The sequence below is a fragment of the Lepidochelys kempii genome, chromosome 5 (genome assembly GCF_965140265.1).
Source record: "Lepidochelys kempii isolate rLepKem1 chromosome 5, rLepKem1.hap2, whole genome shotgun sequence".
In the NCBI taxonomy this organism is placed as follows: Eukaryota; Metazoa; Chordata; order Testudines; family Cheloniidae; genus Lepidochelys; species Lepidochelys kempii.
Genome location: NC_133260.1, coordinates 39,391,831 through 39,409,467, shown reverse-complemented (window position 1 = coordinate 39,409,467; position 17,637 = coordinate 39,391,831). Strand labels below are relative to the sequence as shown.

General features: G+C 40.7%; 1 protein-coding gene across 10 annotated transcripts in view; it reads right to left on the bottom strand.

The window, feature by feature from the left end:
* Positions 1–656: 656 nt before the first annotated feature.
* Positions 657–17,637, bottom strand: part of LOC140911293 (THAP domain-containing protein 6-like) — a 38,429-nt gene continuing 21,448 nt past the window's right edge. For 3 of the 10 annotated variants that reach the window (XM_073344013.1, XM_073344011.1, XM_073344012.1), the window contains 6 exons: positions 9,410–9,525; positions 7,720–7,927; positions 6,905–7,012; positions 6,054–6,149; positions 4,316–4,360; positions 657–1,609 (listed from right to left, as the gene is read on the bottom strand). In XM_073344013.1, the coding sequence (XP_073200114.1) occupies positions 1,415–1,609; positions 4,316–4,360; positions 6,054–6,149; positions 6,905–7,012; positions 7,720–7,927; positions 9,410–9,489 (732 nt within the window). In that variant the 5' untranslated portion in view covers positions 9,490–9,525 and the 3' untranslated portion in view covers positions 657–1,414. Of the gene's footprint in view, positions 1,610–4,315; positions 4,361–6,053; positions 6,150–6,904; positions 7,013–7,719; positions 7,928–8,544; positions 8,616–9,409; positions 9,526–9,949; positions 14,848–15,287; positions 15,367–17,637 lie in introns of those variants that run through there. The other 7 variants (XM_073344014.1, XM_073344015.1, XM_073344017.1 and 4 more) reach the window with 7 other exon arrangements.

Sequence of the window (17,637 nt, the reverse complement as noted above, 5' to 3'; positions counted from 1 at the left end):
GACTTTGATGGAGGTTTGGTATGTGTGTAATGTTCTGACAACTATTGTTTATGGGATAATAAAAGCCTGGTGTGACACAGATTGCCTAACCTGATGTGCATTTATTGTACAAAGAACAGTTTTAGCTGGTGTTTTTAATTGATTAATATTTTTAATTGCAGGAGGGTATCTGGAATATCACAATTCTGAAAACAGTGCACAACCCCCTGGTCATTGTTTGAAGATCATCACTGGATAATGCAGAACCTGATTCAAAGGCCGCTGAAGTCAGAGAAAGCCTTTCCATTACCGTCAAAGGCCTTTTAGTAGTGTCCTCAATATCTAAACTAATAGGGACAAATTCCATGCTGCGCCACTTGGGAGGCAGGGTGCAAAAGGTGCAGCCCACAGGAGGGGAAGGGCAAAGGCGGCTAATATACCATCTTTGCGTTTACCTAATTCTGGACTACTCCACTGACCAGTGCAATCCCGGCCCGGCATGAGCCTGAGCAGCCATTGGGACTGCAAAATTTATGGCAGCTTTGCATGGCTGTCTATGCACTAGATTCACAGCCTAGATTAGCTGGAATGCTTTGTGCTCTGCCCATTCCCCTCTTGTCCCTACATGGGGGGCACCCTATGTGAAGGCTAAATATTGCACATAGTGTACACAGTAGTTATTTTTCGTAATGAATTTTAATATGTTCAATTTTAGCACGCTATATAGACAGCAGAAATATATATTGATACAATGGACTAGAATAAGTCTGCATCTATCCATGCACCCCCCCCACACCCTCATACCCTTTACTACGCATGATCACAGGATTTAACATGATAGTTAATGCAAATGCTGAGCTTTCCAAAAAAAAAAAAAAAAGGGTATATATTTCAATCCATTATGTAAACTGACTTTATAGTGCACTTGTGGATGGCTGTTGCAATGACACCATTGCATCTCTAGAAATTAATGCACTGAAAAGGTGACATAAGATGGAGAAGGGGGGAAAAAGACAAAAATGAATAACGTAGGTGCTAAATACTGTCCACTTAGTAAATGTCTACAGAAGACTTTAAAAACAAACAAACAAAGAAACAGTAAAACTCCCATCCACCCTCCATGAAACTATATATCTAAAATATATGGGGTATATATATTCATTGTCCCCGTGTGGGACAAATGAAGAGGAGACAGGGATTAAAAGAAAAGGCTGACATTCGCTCCCTGAACACCACAAGTGCCAATCTTAACGTTGAAGTTTCTAGCTTTTATATGAAAACTTCAGTAGTGTTTACATGTCTTTTTATTTAATAAATACATTCAAAAATGACATGTATAGCAATAAACATTAGTGAACATTTCTTATCCAACAGCTGGGTGCAGTGGGAGAGAAGATCTGTCATTCAGCCCATGCCCTTTGCACAGATCTAGCAATCACGTTACTTCCCTCGACAACATGTCTTTAGAGTGCAGCTTGTCCAACAAGATTTCCACATTTTTATGGAGTCTCTCTTCTTGATCAGAAGCATTCCTTAATTTTCTTCTGAGCTTGTGATTCTCTGCTAAAAGTTCATCCAATTTCCTCTTCAGAGTTTTTGGACTGTCTGCGATATGGTAATGGTGGTCTGTCTAATTTAAAGATAAAAGAAAGCAACAATGCTGGATTTTTGCTGTATTCGTTAGTATCAGAGCTAACTGGGGCTTAATTTACCAAAAAACAAACCAAAACTAAAAAGCTTCCACGTATTGCAGCTCCATGGTGGAACTGAGAGTAGGATGAGGAACTCATAACAACATGGAGCAAAGCGCTGTGGAGAGGGGAAAGAAAGTACGATACAAGTCTACAATCAGATCCATTTGCAGAGTGTCTTTGTGCCTATATAGAGCCCCACTGAAGACAAGCTAGCAGATCTGATTAAAAGATGGGGTACTAGACCTCATCTGCCAGACATAAGTACCAGAGCTCATTCTGGCCCTACTACAATACACCCTTAGGCGTCAGCTCCGTTGATTTAAAGTCTGTAGTGGAAGAATCACCTGCTGACATGTTGCATTGCCATGTACTGGCCCCGTTTAACCTCTGCCCGCAGGAGAATCCTCAAAGGTATAAGAAGTGGACACAGGATATAGAATCCACTGAATGCTCAAATAAATAGGACATGTTAAGATAGGGGTCTGGCTCAACACCTAAGAATTTTTTAATGAGCTGTATAGCCATAGTGTGATGATAGTGTAGACTAATGTGGCAGCTATTATTTATTCAGATTTGTTAAAAGTGCACGGTGGGGTCAGCAATAACTCATCCACTGCCTTGAACATTGCAGCCTAGTGTATAAAGGCAAGGGATGCTGACCAAAACATCAAGGTTCTCATGCAATCTTTAAAATCCACCTGAAACACCATGAGATTAGCAAAGGGGACTTTGGAATAATGGCTCATCCATAGGATGAGTTTCAGAGTAGCAGCTGTGTTGGTCTGTATCCGCAAAAAGAAAAGGAGTACTTGTGGCACCTTAGAGACTAACCAATTTATCTGAGCATAAGCTTTCGTGAGCTACAGCTCACTTCATCGGATGCATGCAGTGGAAAATACAGTGGGGAGATTTATATACACAGAGAACATGAAACAATGGGTGCTATCATACACAGGGAGTTTCTTGAGCAGATGGTGTAGTTTCTTTTGGTAACCCTCAGTGGGATCAGAGGGTAATGGTTTGTAGAAAGTGGTGTTGGAGAGCTGCCTAGCAACCTCTTGTTCATATTCCGACCTATTCATGATGACGACAGCACCTCCTTTGTCAGCCTTTTTGATTATGATGGCAGAGTTGTTTCTGAGGCTGTGGATGGCATTGTGTTCCGCACAGCTGAGGTTATGGGGCAAGTGATGCTGCTTTTCCACAATTTCAGCCCGTGCACATCGGCGGAAGCACTCTATGTAGAAGTCCAGTCTGTTGTTTCAGGAGGAGTCCACCCAGAATCCTTCTTTTTACACCATCAGCTCAAGAAACTCCCTAAAAAAGCACAAGAACAAATCCGCACAGACACACCCCTAGAACCCCGACCAGGGGTATTCTATCTGCTACCCAAGATCCATAAACCTGGAAATCCTGGACGCCCCATCATCTCAGGCATTGGCATCCTGATAGCAGGATTGTCTGGTTATGTAGACTCCCTCCTCAGGCCCTACGCAACCAGCACTCCCAGCTATCTTCGAGACACCACTGACTTCCTGAGGAAACTACAATCCATCAGTGATCTTCCTGATAACACCATCTTGGCCACTATGGATGTAGAAGCCCTCTACACCAACATTCCACACAAAGATGGACTACAAGCCGTCAGGAACAGTATTCCCGATAATGTCACGGCAAACCTGGTGGCTGAACTTTGTGACTTTGTCCTCACTCATAACTATTTCACATTTGGGGACAATGTATATCTTCAAATCAGCAGCACTGCTATGGGTACCTGCATGGCCCCACAGTATGCCAACATTTTTATGGCTGACTTAGAACAATGCTTCCTCAGCTCTCATCCCCTAATGCCCTATTCTACTTGCGCTACACTGATGACATCGTCATCATCTGGACCCATGGAAAGGAAGCCCTTGAGGAATTCCACCATGATTTCAACAATTTCCATCCCACCATCAACCTCAGCCTGGACCAGTCCACACAAGAGATCCACTTCCTGGACACTATGGTGCTAATAAGCGATGGTCACATAAACACCACCCTATACTGGAAACCTACTGACCGCTATGCTTACCTACATGCCTCCAGCTTTCATCCAGACCACACCACATGATCCATTGTCTACAGCCAAGCTCTACAATACAACTGCATTTGCTCCAACCCCTCAGACAGAGACAAATACCTACAAGATCTCTATCAAGCGTTCGTACAACTACAATACCTGCCTGCTGAAGTGAAGAAACAGATTGACAGAGCCAGAAGAGTACCCACAAGTTACCTACTACAGGACAGGCCCAACAAAGAAAATAACAGAACACCACTAGCCGTCACCTTCAGCCCCCAACTAAAACCTCTCCAACGCCTCATCAAGGATCTACAACCTATCCTGAAGGATGACCCATCACTCTCACAGATCTTGGGAGACAGGCCGGTCCTTGCTTACAGACAGCCCCCCAACCTGAAGCAAATACTCACTAGCAACCACACAACAAAACCACTAACCCAGGAACCTATCCTTGCAACAAAGCCCATTGCCAACTGTGTCCACATATCTATTCAGGGGACACCATCATAGGGCCTAATCTCATCAGCCACACTATCAGAGGCTTGTTCACCTGCACATCTACCAATGTGATACGTACCAGCAATGCCCCTCTGCCATGTACATTGGCCAAACTGGACGGTCTCTACGTAAAAGAATAAATGGACACAAATCAGACATCAAGAATTATAACATTCAAAAAACAGTCAGAGAACACTTCAATCTCTTTGGTCACTCGATTACAGACCTAAAAAGTGGCAATTCTTCAACAAAAAAAACTTCAAAAACAGACAGACTCCAACGAGAGACTGCTGAATTGGAATTAATTTGTAAACTGGATACAATTAACTTAGGCTTGAATACAGACTGGGAGTGGATGTGTCATTACACAAAGTAAAACTATTTCCCCATGTTTATTTCCCCCCTCTCTGCCACTGTTCCTCACACGTTCTTGTCAACTGCTGGAAATGGCCCACCTTGATCATCACTACAAAAGGTTCCCCCCCCCCCCACACTCCTGCTGGTAATAGCTCACCTTACCTGATCACTCTCGTTACAGTGTGTATGGTAACACCCATTGTTTCATGTTCTCTGTGTATATAAATCTCCCCACTGTATTTTCCACTGCATGCATCCGATGAAGTGAGCTGTAGCTCATGAAAGCTTATGCGCAAATAAATTTGTTGGGTGCCACAAGTCCTCCTTTTCTTTTTCCAAAGGATGAGAACATTTCTCTCCCTAAAGCTGCACTACTGAAGCAGCACTTCCCTTGAGTTCTGGGCTCAGAGGTCGAAGTGTTAGCAATTTAGCCCTTAATATAGCATGCCATGGAAAGAGTTAAGTTCACATATGTAAGAGTTACACCTTCTGGATACCTCATTTACATATAAAATGTAATTTTTTCCCTCTGATCAGCTGGGCATTTTGTCCTGAACTAGCTTACATGGATGTAGAACCGACTTCTACAGTTTTCAGAATTTTTTTTTATTTTTCACTTACGAAGTTAGTTTAGTGCCTAAAGGTATGTCTATACTTCCCGCCGGATCAGCAGGCAGCGATCAATCCAGTGAGGGTAGATTTATCGCATCTAGTCTAGACCCAATAAATCGACTGCCGAGCACTCTCCCATCAACTCCTGTACTCCACCGGCGTGAGGCGCAGGCGGAGTCAACAGGGGAGCAGCAGCAGTCGACTCACCACAGTGAAGACACTGCGGTGAGCAGATATAAGTACGTCGACTTCAGCTACGTTATTCATGTAGCTGAAGTTGCGTAACGTAGATTGATTCCCCCCCCTGCAGTGTAGACCAGGCCTTAGGTGCACCTTGACCTGGTGAAGGTACCACCTGTAAAGCCAAGAGGGTGGTTCTATCTCCATGTCCAATCAATCTTTCAAGCTTCTCTATGGCAATGGTTAACAACAGTTTCAATTGTGAGAGTGGCTTTTGAGAGGCAGACACCTGTCCACTTGGAACTGGACTGCAAGCATGTACTCATTTCATATACAGTGGCTACTGCTAAATATCTGAGAGCTTTTGCTTCATTTATTTCTTTCCCTAAATATACAGGGAAACAGAACTACCTCCTCTAGCACTGTGTGGTAACTATAGGCAAATGCTATCTTGAACTGTGAACAAAACATTTAAAACAAAATCATTGAGCCTTTTATCTTATGTTCCAATATACTAAGATTCTCACGGATAGTGTGGAGTCAGTAGGAGTTTTGAGTGTATAAGGGCTTTAAGATTGGACTCAGTGTCAACAAGAGAACATTTTAAAAAGCCTAAAACAGAAAGAATGTAAAAGGAGGAAGTATACCCATTGTAGTTTGATGCTCACCATTACTGTGTCCTGTGTATTACACATCCCATTGGTGTCTACCTCATGAGAACAGCTGAAATTTTCTGTTAATCTTTTTGGGTTGTTTGCTGTTTCCTTTTGTAGAAAACAACAACAGAGAAATTTAATTCCCCCCATGAAACCTTGAACGGAGTGTGTACATGATGTTATGCCCCCAAAAAAGAATTAACGGGATACAGCTTTTTCTCAACTTTTAAAAAACTTTTCTGCCTTTCTCTCACTCCAACAGCAATGAGAAACGGGAGTCCTGTATAACCTTGGAAATTCAAATGCCCTCTTTCAGGCTAGTTCATATGCACTCACATATGGTCGCATGACACAGGTACTTCATGACTGAATGTGAAGAACATTAATTTGTTGCACATTAGACAAGTTACTGAAAGACAAAGAGATGAGTTTTCTGATATCTAGTTCTGCTCAAAATTCTCTCCAGTGGTCTTATACTATGGGTATAATCCTGACCCTATTGAGATCAGTGGCAGAACTATCATGGTCTTCAATGGAGCCAGGATTTCAGTCCATGTATTTTAATCGCTTCGTGGCACATGTCTGTTGCCTCACTGTAAACCCTACACATGCACATTTTACAACATTTTTACATCTTTGTATTTTTTGTTCTCCAATAAGCCTAACAAATATTAATTGTTGCCCCAAGACCAATAAAGCACAGCATCATGCAGTATCCCAGATTATTTTTAAATGCTAAAATAAACAAGTATTTCTCCAATTCAAATTGACACAGAATTGGTCATTAATACAGGAAATACAAAAGGAAAGGCTCACGTTATGACACTATTCTTTCAGCATTCAGTCACAGTTCTGATGCTTACCGTTACCGTGGCTGGCGTAACATGCACCTCACTGGGATCTGCCTCGAGAGGAGGATTTTCTAGAACTATGCCAGCACGTTTTGATCTCCGTAGAGAATTATCTATTCTCTTCAAAAAAAAAAAAAAAAAAAAAAGAACGCAATTAAAGTTCAGAGAGAACTTCAGCTCTCAGAATTAAGGTTGGTGGCAATGGGGTTTTCATCAGCAAAGCCAGGTTTTATAAATGTTATATTAGGTGTTGACTTCACCTCCTTCACATCTGCTTCTACAGGCACCAGATCAGGCTCACTGTTAGGAAAGAGAGCCCAGCAGACAGTAGAAACTGCCAGAGAGCTGTTGAGACCTGGTCCACATAAGTGTGAATGAGAAAGGTACTAGCCTATGCAATTGTTCATAGAAGGAAAACCTGTCCATGAGAAATTCTCTCTATTGAGATGTGATCCATACTGTGACAAATTTAACCATTCCAGTCTTTAAGTTAAGAGAAATAATATAGGCTGAAAGAATCTGAACTAGACACAAGGACACAGCTTTTGCTTTTACTTAACCAATCAGTTTTAAATTACAGTTCTAGAATGCGTAATTTAACCACTAATATACATACACTCTCTCTGACACCTCAACACCCCTGACCCCCAAGATTTTACTACAGCTATTTTTAGTTGACCTAACAAAGGTTTATTAGCATATTAGTAACAGTATGGCACTCTGTGTGAAATGTCACTCCAATAACCTGCCACCCGAGGCGGTTATGTACTTCAGTTGATAATGAATCAGTTATTTTTAATGAAATCACAGTGTGTCACATTTTATACCTGAAAATTGTCAGGAAAGGAAAATATAGAAGGACAACTCCCTTCCTTTAAAAATTTCTTTCCATTAATTTCTTTGAAGCAGTCAGGATTGAAATGCTGAGAACAAATCATGTCCCATTCAGATGGTGTCCAGAGTTTGCCACTCACGGGGTCAGCCCGATGTACTGCCTGGGCCCACTGCTGTTTTTTCTTATTATCCTTGGGAAACCTAAAACAGAAATAACAAAGTTCACAGACCAAAGAATGTCAGCTGGGTTTTGTTTAGTAATTATACTTTAAGGGGTGATGCTACCCATACAGTCCATTACAGTCAATGGGACAACTCACATGATTAAAACTGCACTTACTTAAGTACCTTGCTGAGTTGGGGCCAGAGAGAAACAGCATGGTCCAGTACACAGAGCATGGACTAGGAGTTAGGGACCTAGATTCTATTCCCAACTTTCCAACTGACTACACTTGTGCCCTTGGGGAAGTGACTTAAATCTCTCTGTGTCTCAGTTTGCCTGTCTGAGAACTCTGGATAATAATGCGCACCTACATTTGTAAATCACTAAGAATATCAGGGGGAAAAAAGAAGCTAAAAGATTGCAAAGTATTAGTTAGTGAGGATGGCAGGTCAATTAAATAAAAACTAAAAAGAACATACTGCTTACCCACTAGGTTTGAAAAGAGAAGGTACTCAGGGAGAAACACAAATCCCCTTATTAAAACGTCCAGTTGGATAAAAAGTTAGAGGGGAAGAAGTAACGTACATACATCTTCTAAGTTCACTAGATACACTGTAAGACTCTCACAACACAATTTCACACATATAGTGCTCACATGTTCTTTGTAAATGGTGAAATGCTCATCACGTCATTTTAAATGGACTGGACAAAGCACTGAAGAGTATACTGCAGAAAACAATTGCTCATTAGCTTCAGGAAATTTACTAGATGACCTAATAGGCTTATTTCCCTTTCTTAGTTTCTGTGATATGCATGTCACATTCACAAACCCAGTTCTACTTAATTTCATGCCACTCAGTTCTCAGAAGCAGCATAGACTCCACGTACAGAAAATCAATTACGCTTTCAAAATGGTATAATAATTTTCAAAGATTCCAAGGGAGAAATAATAACAATGTTAGTGTAGATGATGCTCTAAGAAAAATACTAAACACAAGTTGTCATACATTAAAATCTTGACTAACAGGTACTAACCCTCACTTCTCTCCCACGGCCCTTCCCATCTTTTTGTCTGTCATTCATGGCCTCTTTCTTCTGTGCAATTCCTCATTAATATAATTGAACATATGTCTTTTGTTTTAATTTAAACAACATTTTGTACTTCACCAATTGGCTATTACTCTTAATCAGGTCCCTGCACTGAAAGCCAGGACCTCACTTAGCTGTGCTGCTGCTTTTTTGTATGCTGAAATGACACTCCTCAATCAGTGCTCCTTCCCAATTCCTGACAGGAAGTGCTGCGTCCAATTCATCAGCCAGGAGGAAAGGCTTGCACTGGGATAGCTCCTGGCATCAGGCTGCCACTCCAGAATACTAGGCTTGGGAGAAGGTTTGCTTGGTCAAAATACTTAGAGGGTGAAATCCCTACTGAAATCACTGGGAGTTTTGCCTAAGATTCCACCCAACATCTGCAGTACCTGCAATCAGAATACACTGATACCCATGATCATCAGGCTCACCTATGAAAAGTTATTCCCTGCTTCCGATTTAACTTTGTGTCTGCGTTACTGCAGTTATATGCTGCACAATATTTCACCATGATAGTCCCCCTCAGAGATGGTCACTGCATTCAGTGCTGTAATGAGAAGAGAATAGATGTTTAACATATCACATTTAGAGGTAACATCTGCTGAAAGGGCATCAGTGGACAGTTTCTGCAGTACATTTCCAACTGGAAGGCTGAAAGTAGAAGTGAGAATGAGAAGTAATAATAATAAATAAAGCAAACTACCTTCTTCCTCCACATGATGTGATATAAGTGTGCTAAAACAAGTACTGTATTGATATATTTCTGTCTGCTGATATTATAGACATATACTTTACTCAGTAAAATGCAGTAATTCATGTTTTGGGTATAAATGATCATGCATAGTCACTAGGACAAAGAGCCATGTTTATTATTAAAAGAAAAGAAAAATAGCTTACCATCATTCTGAAAGCTGATAATACAATGGGCAAGCATATCAGGACATCATTAATACTATTGTGCTGTACTTAACTGAAACTGTGACAACTTTCCACATATATATTTTTTCCAGTAGAGTGTATTCAGTAAGAATAACCTTCATTACTAAGGTGCCACAAGTACTCCTTTTCTTTTTGCAAATACAGACTAACACGGCTGTTACTCTGAAACCTTCATTACTTTAAACAGGTCTGCAGCAGCACCTGAAATTTGCAGCTCAGAGAAACAGAAAAGCAGCTACAATGGCATTTGCACGGCAGCCAAAATGTCAGAACAGCATTCTCAAAGTTACATCACAGTAGCCATACAAATCCATGATTACTGCTTAGCTGAGAAAGAAAGAAAGCTGAGAAATTAAATTAGTGCAATAATAGGGGATGCTGGCATAGAGGAGCCAGTTTCTATAGGCAAGGAGACTGCACAGAACCAGAGAACGGCTATACTGTGAAGTGGTAACCTATAAAAGAAGTGCAGCAAGTTATAAAATAAACACAGGAAAAAATAAATAAAAGCAAAACTGAGGATGTTGTTTTCTTTGTGTGCTCAGTGCTGAATTTGCGGTTTATTCTTTGTGGAAAGTATTACATCTCCTTAGCATAAACAGTCTCAGTGAGGCAATTAAAGAAAACAAAAAACAGTTTCCTGCCAAATATGACTTCAAAACAAACCTATAGCAATATGACATAGTCCAACACTTCATCTCTCTTAAAAACAGATAAGAAAAAATGTATTTCAAAGGTTGCAGTTGGCTTTGTTATGCTGGAACAGTACACTGAGTATTTAATACCTGGAATGTATTTACCACAATTTTATAAAAAGTGGCATCATCCCTCTGGCTAAAATTGAACAACTAACTTTATAATTCAAGGGTCATTTACTCAGCAGTTGGAAACATCATTCTTTGGACAAGTTGGAATGTGTTCCACAATAACTGCATTAAGCAAATACCTATTAAAAGTAAATATTAACAGGGCTTCATTTAATGCAGGAGAAAATGCCAGATCACATTTTTATTTTCTTTAGAAGGTTGAAGAATGCAACCCTTGAATACAGAAAGACAGCTATATCCGTTTTGCAAATCAGGCCTAAATCTGCAAAAATCAGGTCAAGGTCTAAAAAGACATGTCAGAGAAGGGACATAGCACAAATTCCTTTTGTTTTAAGGCCTGACTGATCCAATGCCCATGGAACTTAATGGGAGTCCTTCCACTGACTTCTGTGGGTACTGGATCAGGCCTCTCATCACGTTGAGAAATTTGTTATTACTAGATTATATTTCTTACGAGTTTCTTCTTGCACTCCTTTACTCTTACAGCAACCAGAAAAATAGTACTTTGTATATATTATCTTTATTCACTGTTAAAGGAAAATCTATATTATAGAGCTTTTTAAGGGAACTATTATCAAAGTCTAAAATTATCTGAAATATCAAGATGAATTAGCACAACATGAACTGAAACACTGAAGAAACTGCATGTCAACTAGTCATATACTTTGTTCTTAATTCTATTACTTTTATATTGTGTAAAAGGATTGCATATAAATTTAATAATCAGACCTACTGAAGAGCTAACGCCAATCTAATTTGGAGACACATGTGAAAAGGTGGGGTTCTCTTTCACATTATAGCTAAATAAATAGCACAGAAACACCAAAGAGACACCATCATCTCTGTGATTAGGACAAGAAAAATATTACCATTAGGGTTTTTAGCAAAGCTGATAACCACATTATGCAATCAGTGTCCCCCTTTACAGCCCATTCAGTGAACTATAATATTCTAACACTTATCTGAGGAGGGACCAAGCAAAGGAATTTGTTAAAAACTGGAAAATAATTAAAAAGACAGAAAGAGGCAAGTAAATTTGTTATACAAGAATTATAATACTGGTAACATACACTACTTTTGGAAATATCTCCCATGGCTACCTCAAGGATGTTATCAAGTGAGCTGCTGACTCTCCTGGAGAGTAATAAAAGGCAGGAGAAGACTGAAACATCTTCAGAAATATTATTTAAGGGGCATCATCATCATCATCACACACACACACACACATGCAGTCTCTTCACAGGTACACTTCCTTGGTTTTGGAAGACGGAGTGACTGGGTGGGAAGAAGACAGGGCATGGGGAAAACCGTTCTCAGCACTATCACTGATGTATTTATTAATTTATTTCTTTTTATTTTTATTGTGCTTAATGCAGATTCAAAGAACATCACAATTAATTTAACACTCTTTCAATGCAAAATGTACTATTCATTTAATAATAAAAAGTGAGACTAGACAGGTGAGGAATGGTGTCCCTAGCTTCTGTTTGCTAGAAGCTGGGAAGGACTGACAGGGAATGGATCACTTGATTACCTGTTCTGTTCATTCCTTCTGGGACACCTGGCACTGGCCACTGTTGGAAGACAGGATACTGGGCTAGATGGACCTTTGGTCTGACCCAGTATAGCCGTTCTTATGTAGACCATAAGAGAATAGAGATTTCACTGAAGCATGGATTGGAAAGTAGTGGGAGCATCGCTCACTAGGGAGCTGTGCTGCCACGGAGGGAATCATGGGAAGTGATGGTGGAGGAAATGGCCTTCTATGCATATGTTTTGACCTGGAGTGGCTGCCCTGACATCTGGAATTATCTTATAGCACTCGGGATGTCTTCAGTTTGGACGGGTAATGTCACCTGCCCACGCTAGAAGACCAGGAGGGGGCACACCCCATCTCTCTCCCACTAGGTAGAATTCTGTGGCTGTGAAGCTATGGAATTTTCCATCTAATTTCCTTGTTGTGTGGAAGGGCACAATTTTCCCTAAGAGACTAGAATACTCTTCCTGGCCTGAAATGGTTAACTCAAATTCAAACATACATTTACATACAAAATGGTGCTATCATTAAACTGACTCTTATTGGTGGATAACTGTGCCCTGCAATTTTATATCATAAATTCTTGCTTCACTTACTGGTACTTCTTTCCTAGAGGCAAACACACAAACCAAGTGTGCATGTTACATTTTTCCTCTGTCACTTGTCTGGGTTCTGCTACATAATCTCAATACAAATACTTTACTTTTCTAAATGTAACGTAAAGACCCTCTTGTATATTTGCAAGCACCCTCCTGCATGTCACATTCTGGTGTTACGAATTGCTATCAGAGCTGTTTGGGTAATACCAAGTAGTTCTTAGAACCATCCAATAAGCACATTGTCATTCAGGAAAGAGGTATGCAGCGCAAATCTTCAAAACTAGACAGAAACACAGCATAAGAGAGGGAATTTAAAACTATGTTTATTTCTGTAAACAAGGAGAAAACCTTTTTTGGTAGCATGAGAAGCAAGTCTAATCTAGATGTGAAGATTCTATAGTTCAAGGTCATTTTGCTTTTGGAGAAAAGGGGTGCTGAGAATGCCATGTCCTCTGCTGTGACTGGTGCACTGCTCTTTGTTAATTTAGAAACCAATCCTGCCTGCCCCCACCCCATCTCCCATTAAGCCTTGGACAGAGCAGAACGAATGTCATTCTATTCCATGGATGGGTCAGGATTCCCTGTGCTGCTTAGGGGATTCAGACCCTATACACACAATGGAACTTAGCTCTGTGTAGGCTCCCTGCATTACATGGAATGAGATTGGAGCATTCAAGGCTATGCCAATCCACTGGCTGAAAGGTGTTGTGAGGGGACGGAGGCAGAGCAGTAGTGGCCACAGAAAAGGCCCACGCCACATCTCCCCTGCACATATGCCCTGTATTGAGATAATGTGGAAGAAGATTTCGATCTCACTGTCACACTGTGTACTCCAGAGAATCAAAAGTAAAATCTCAGCATTTTACAACAGAAAACAATCACAGCTGCACTTAAATAGACATTTCCCTTTTTACACTGATTTATATTACAGTTAATTTAAAATCTGCATCTTTTGATAGCTGTTCATTGAGTTTACTTAGCTTATATTTTATAACCTCAAAACACGGATGCATTAAATAGGAGCAGAGTTAAATGTGTTTGAGAAAAAATGTTCTAGCTTTCACAGTTACAAGTGCTATTTGATATCTATTCAGATGGACCATATATTTCTCATTATCTTCTTCAAATCTTTAAATACTTTATTTTTTCATATGTGTTAGTGGAGATGAGTAAACCCCCTCCAAAACCTTTGGTAGCTCAGGAATAAGAAGGGAACTCCCCATTCAAGGCCCTTGGCTCAGGAATTTGCTTCCCTCCTTGGTCCATTAGTGCCTAGATTTTGCACCATTCCAGGCATGCTGCAAAGCCCAACTTATCTTACAGGCATCTAGGAAGGTTGGGAGCTGATAGCTGGAGGGGCTGTAAAATGAAGAACAATTTAGGTGGGGTCTCATAATTTGGCTGCCTAAAGTGTCTTTAGTTTTTGTGTGAGAGTCTGTTAAGTAGAACATTTGTAATTGGAAAAACTGATAAACTAAAACATTGTATTGAACATTTTAGACTTTTTGCAAGTTCTGTTTTGGGAGGTTCTTGGTGCTCTGGTTCAGTACGGTGGTTTTTGCTTTTCCCCACAACAAAAACAATATGAAGAAACAACACAGCACAGCAGGATCCCAAACAACTGTGCTTATTAAATATACACAAACATACAAAGCATAGCTACACCCATACCTCTGCTCTGACTGGTTTCTGGTGGCTTTTGAAAACGTGTAACACAGTGGGTACCACTAGAGGGCTCACAAACTCTTTAAAGAGATACTAACCTAGTCAGATACACTACATTTGGTGCTACAGGTTTTAATAAAACAAAAAAAAAATAATTTTGGAATGTAAAAATAAAAGCATTTCATATTATTGTGCTTTCTTAAAAAAAAATACAAGAAAATGTAAAGCATCATGGTTAAAGACATTTTGGTGAATAACAGACATCAACATTTCTAAACACCATGAATCCAAAACTACCACAAGTTCATAAAAACAAAAACAAAACACAACTGAAACGTTTTTGACAAAACCTGGTTTGAACTGTACGTAGTAGCTCATGATATTATGGAACAAAAGTGCATGGTACCTATTGTAATATACACCCAAGCAAGAAATAATTGTGTGCAAAAAATCCCAAATCAAAACAATAAAAACCTTAATATAACACTAGCTTGAGATTTTAACTACGAAGAGATGGATTTTGATTTTCATACACACTAAGGCCCTTTTATGCCACTCTGGCAGAATAAAGAGGCCTTCAAGGCAAACATAATTACATTTATACTCACTTTAAAGGAGCCTTAGGACACAGCTATACTACACACTTTGGTTGATGCAAATTACATTGGCAGACAGCCACCAAAACTTGTATATTGCTCGGGAGTGTGCATACATGGCTTGCATTGACACTACAGGTACTTACCAAGAGTGTGTTGATGCAAAGTGCAGTGCGCTGCAGGTAGGCACCTCAGTGTGCCACATGCTGCCATCTGGTGCGTTGCCTTTTGGAAAATTTTCAGAATATGTTGTGGATAGAAATGACTTGCCCAGGGATCTCTGGATGCAAAGGTCAAGTTCCCAGCATGCAACGTGCTGAATTTCCTAATGCCATCCATATCCCATAATTTTCATGCCTTTAAAAAAAAAAACCCCAGAAACCTGTACAGCACTTTTTAGGATTCACCATCTCTCACAGAAGCATGGAGCCAGCAGAGCTCTGCACTGTTCTCATGAATGTTGCAAATATAGGATGCTCAATTCTCTTTTATTTGGAAACCCACAGAAGTACCACAACAATGGGGGCCATAACAATTTCTTCGAGCATAGCTTGCTAAGGGACATAGTGAAAAACAATTCAAGTTGTGGGTGGTGTTCACAAAGCAGCTGCAGACGATGGAGCAGTACTTTTGGGCCCCAGAAACAAACACTGACTGGAGGGATCTCATTGTAATATAGGTTTGGGACAATGAGCAGAGGCTGCAAAAGTTTTGGATACAAAGGCCACATTCCTGGATCTGTGTACCAAGCTCACCTCAACTCTCCAGTGCAGCGACACCAAAATGAGAACTGCATTGACAATGGAAAAACAAGTAGAGATCACTCTCTGGAAGTTTGCAATGCCAGATTGCTACCAGTCAATGGAAAATCATTTTGCAGTTGGAAAATCCACGGTGTGGGGCTGCCATAATGCAAGTATATAGGGCCACTAATCGTCTCCTGTTAGGGAGGACTCTCAGCAGTGTGCAGGACACAGCGGATGGATTTTTGCAATAATGGTGGTTCCTGAACTGCAGTGGGGCAATAGCATGTATATCTGTATTTTGGCACCTGCCCACCTTGCCACAGAATACATCATTAGAAAGGGCTACTATTCTATGGTTATGCAAGTGTTGGTGGATCACCGGGGACACTTTACCAAGAACAATATGGACTGGGGTCAGGGAAGGTGCATAACACTTGCATCTTTAAGATCACAGGACTCCTCAGAAAACTGCAAGCATGAACATTCTTTCCTGACAGGTTTCAGAGTAACAGCCGTGTTAGTCTGTATTCGCAAAAAGAAAAGGAGTACTTGTGGCACTTTAGAGACTAACCAATTTATTTCAGCATAAGCTTTTGTGAGCTACAGCTCACTTCATCGGATGCTCAAATAAATTGGTTAGCCATCTGCAATTAAAATGCCAATAGTGATGCTGAAAGACCCACCCTACTCCTTTCTCCCCCGTCTCATAAAACCATGCATTGGTCACCTTGACGGCACTAAGAAGAAATTCAACTACTGGCTCAGCAGATGCAGAATGATTGCTGAATGTGCTTTTGGTAGGCTGAAGACACTCTGGCAGTGTTTACTTTCTAGCTGGATGTCAGCAAGAAAAATATCCCAACAGTTATAGCTGCCTGTTGTGTTCTGCATAATATCTGTGAGGCAAAGGGGGAAAAGCTCCCGCCGGGGTGGAGCTGGAGCAGCTGTCTGCCAGCCACAAGGGCCATTACAAGAGCCCCGTGTGGGGCTATACAGTTGAGGGAGGCTTTGAAAGAGCACTTTAACTGTCAGCCACAGTAGTGTTCGGTGCTGGATTAGTCTTTGGAGTTGGAGCTTTGGGTGCTGCTAAGAATTGTGTACTGCTTGCTGTTCATTTATAAATATGACTAGGTGTTTTCCTGAGGCTATGAATTACATTGTGCTTGCTGGAAATTAACAAGTACTGTTTGCTTTGAGTACTGATATGCATTCTACAATGTGTGTTGTGAACTAATAAAGATAATTTTATTCTCCAAAAATAGAACTTTACTGAGTGGGAAAAACAGTGCAGAAAAACAATACAAAAAATCCCACAGGCAATGTAATACAAAATTCTAACAAATTAATGGAGTGAAACTTTATAAGCAAACATTTCTGTCCACTTCCGTGCACAAGTGTAGTCTGTTGTGGCTACCCACACACCAACCATGGTTCTGTGAAGCCGTGGTTTTCCTTGCTGTCCCTGGCGAGGAATGATAGGGATAAGGATGTTCCCCTTGATGCTATGTTGGGAGGGGTAGAGAGCAGAAATCATGAAGTTCTCCAAGAGCTGAAAAGGCTGGAGCGTCTAACGTTTTTGGATCTATAGGTCAACCACGTGCTGCAGCATTTGGGTTTGCTGCCTGAGAAGTCCCATTATGTCCTGGTGTATTTCCCTCTCTTTGTCCTGCCGAGACTCCTGGGTCTCTCTCTTGTCCTTTCTTTCCTTCTTTAGGCTGTCAGTCATATTGGCCCTCCAAGCCCTTTGTTC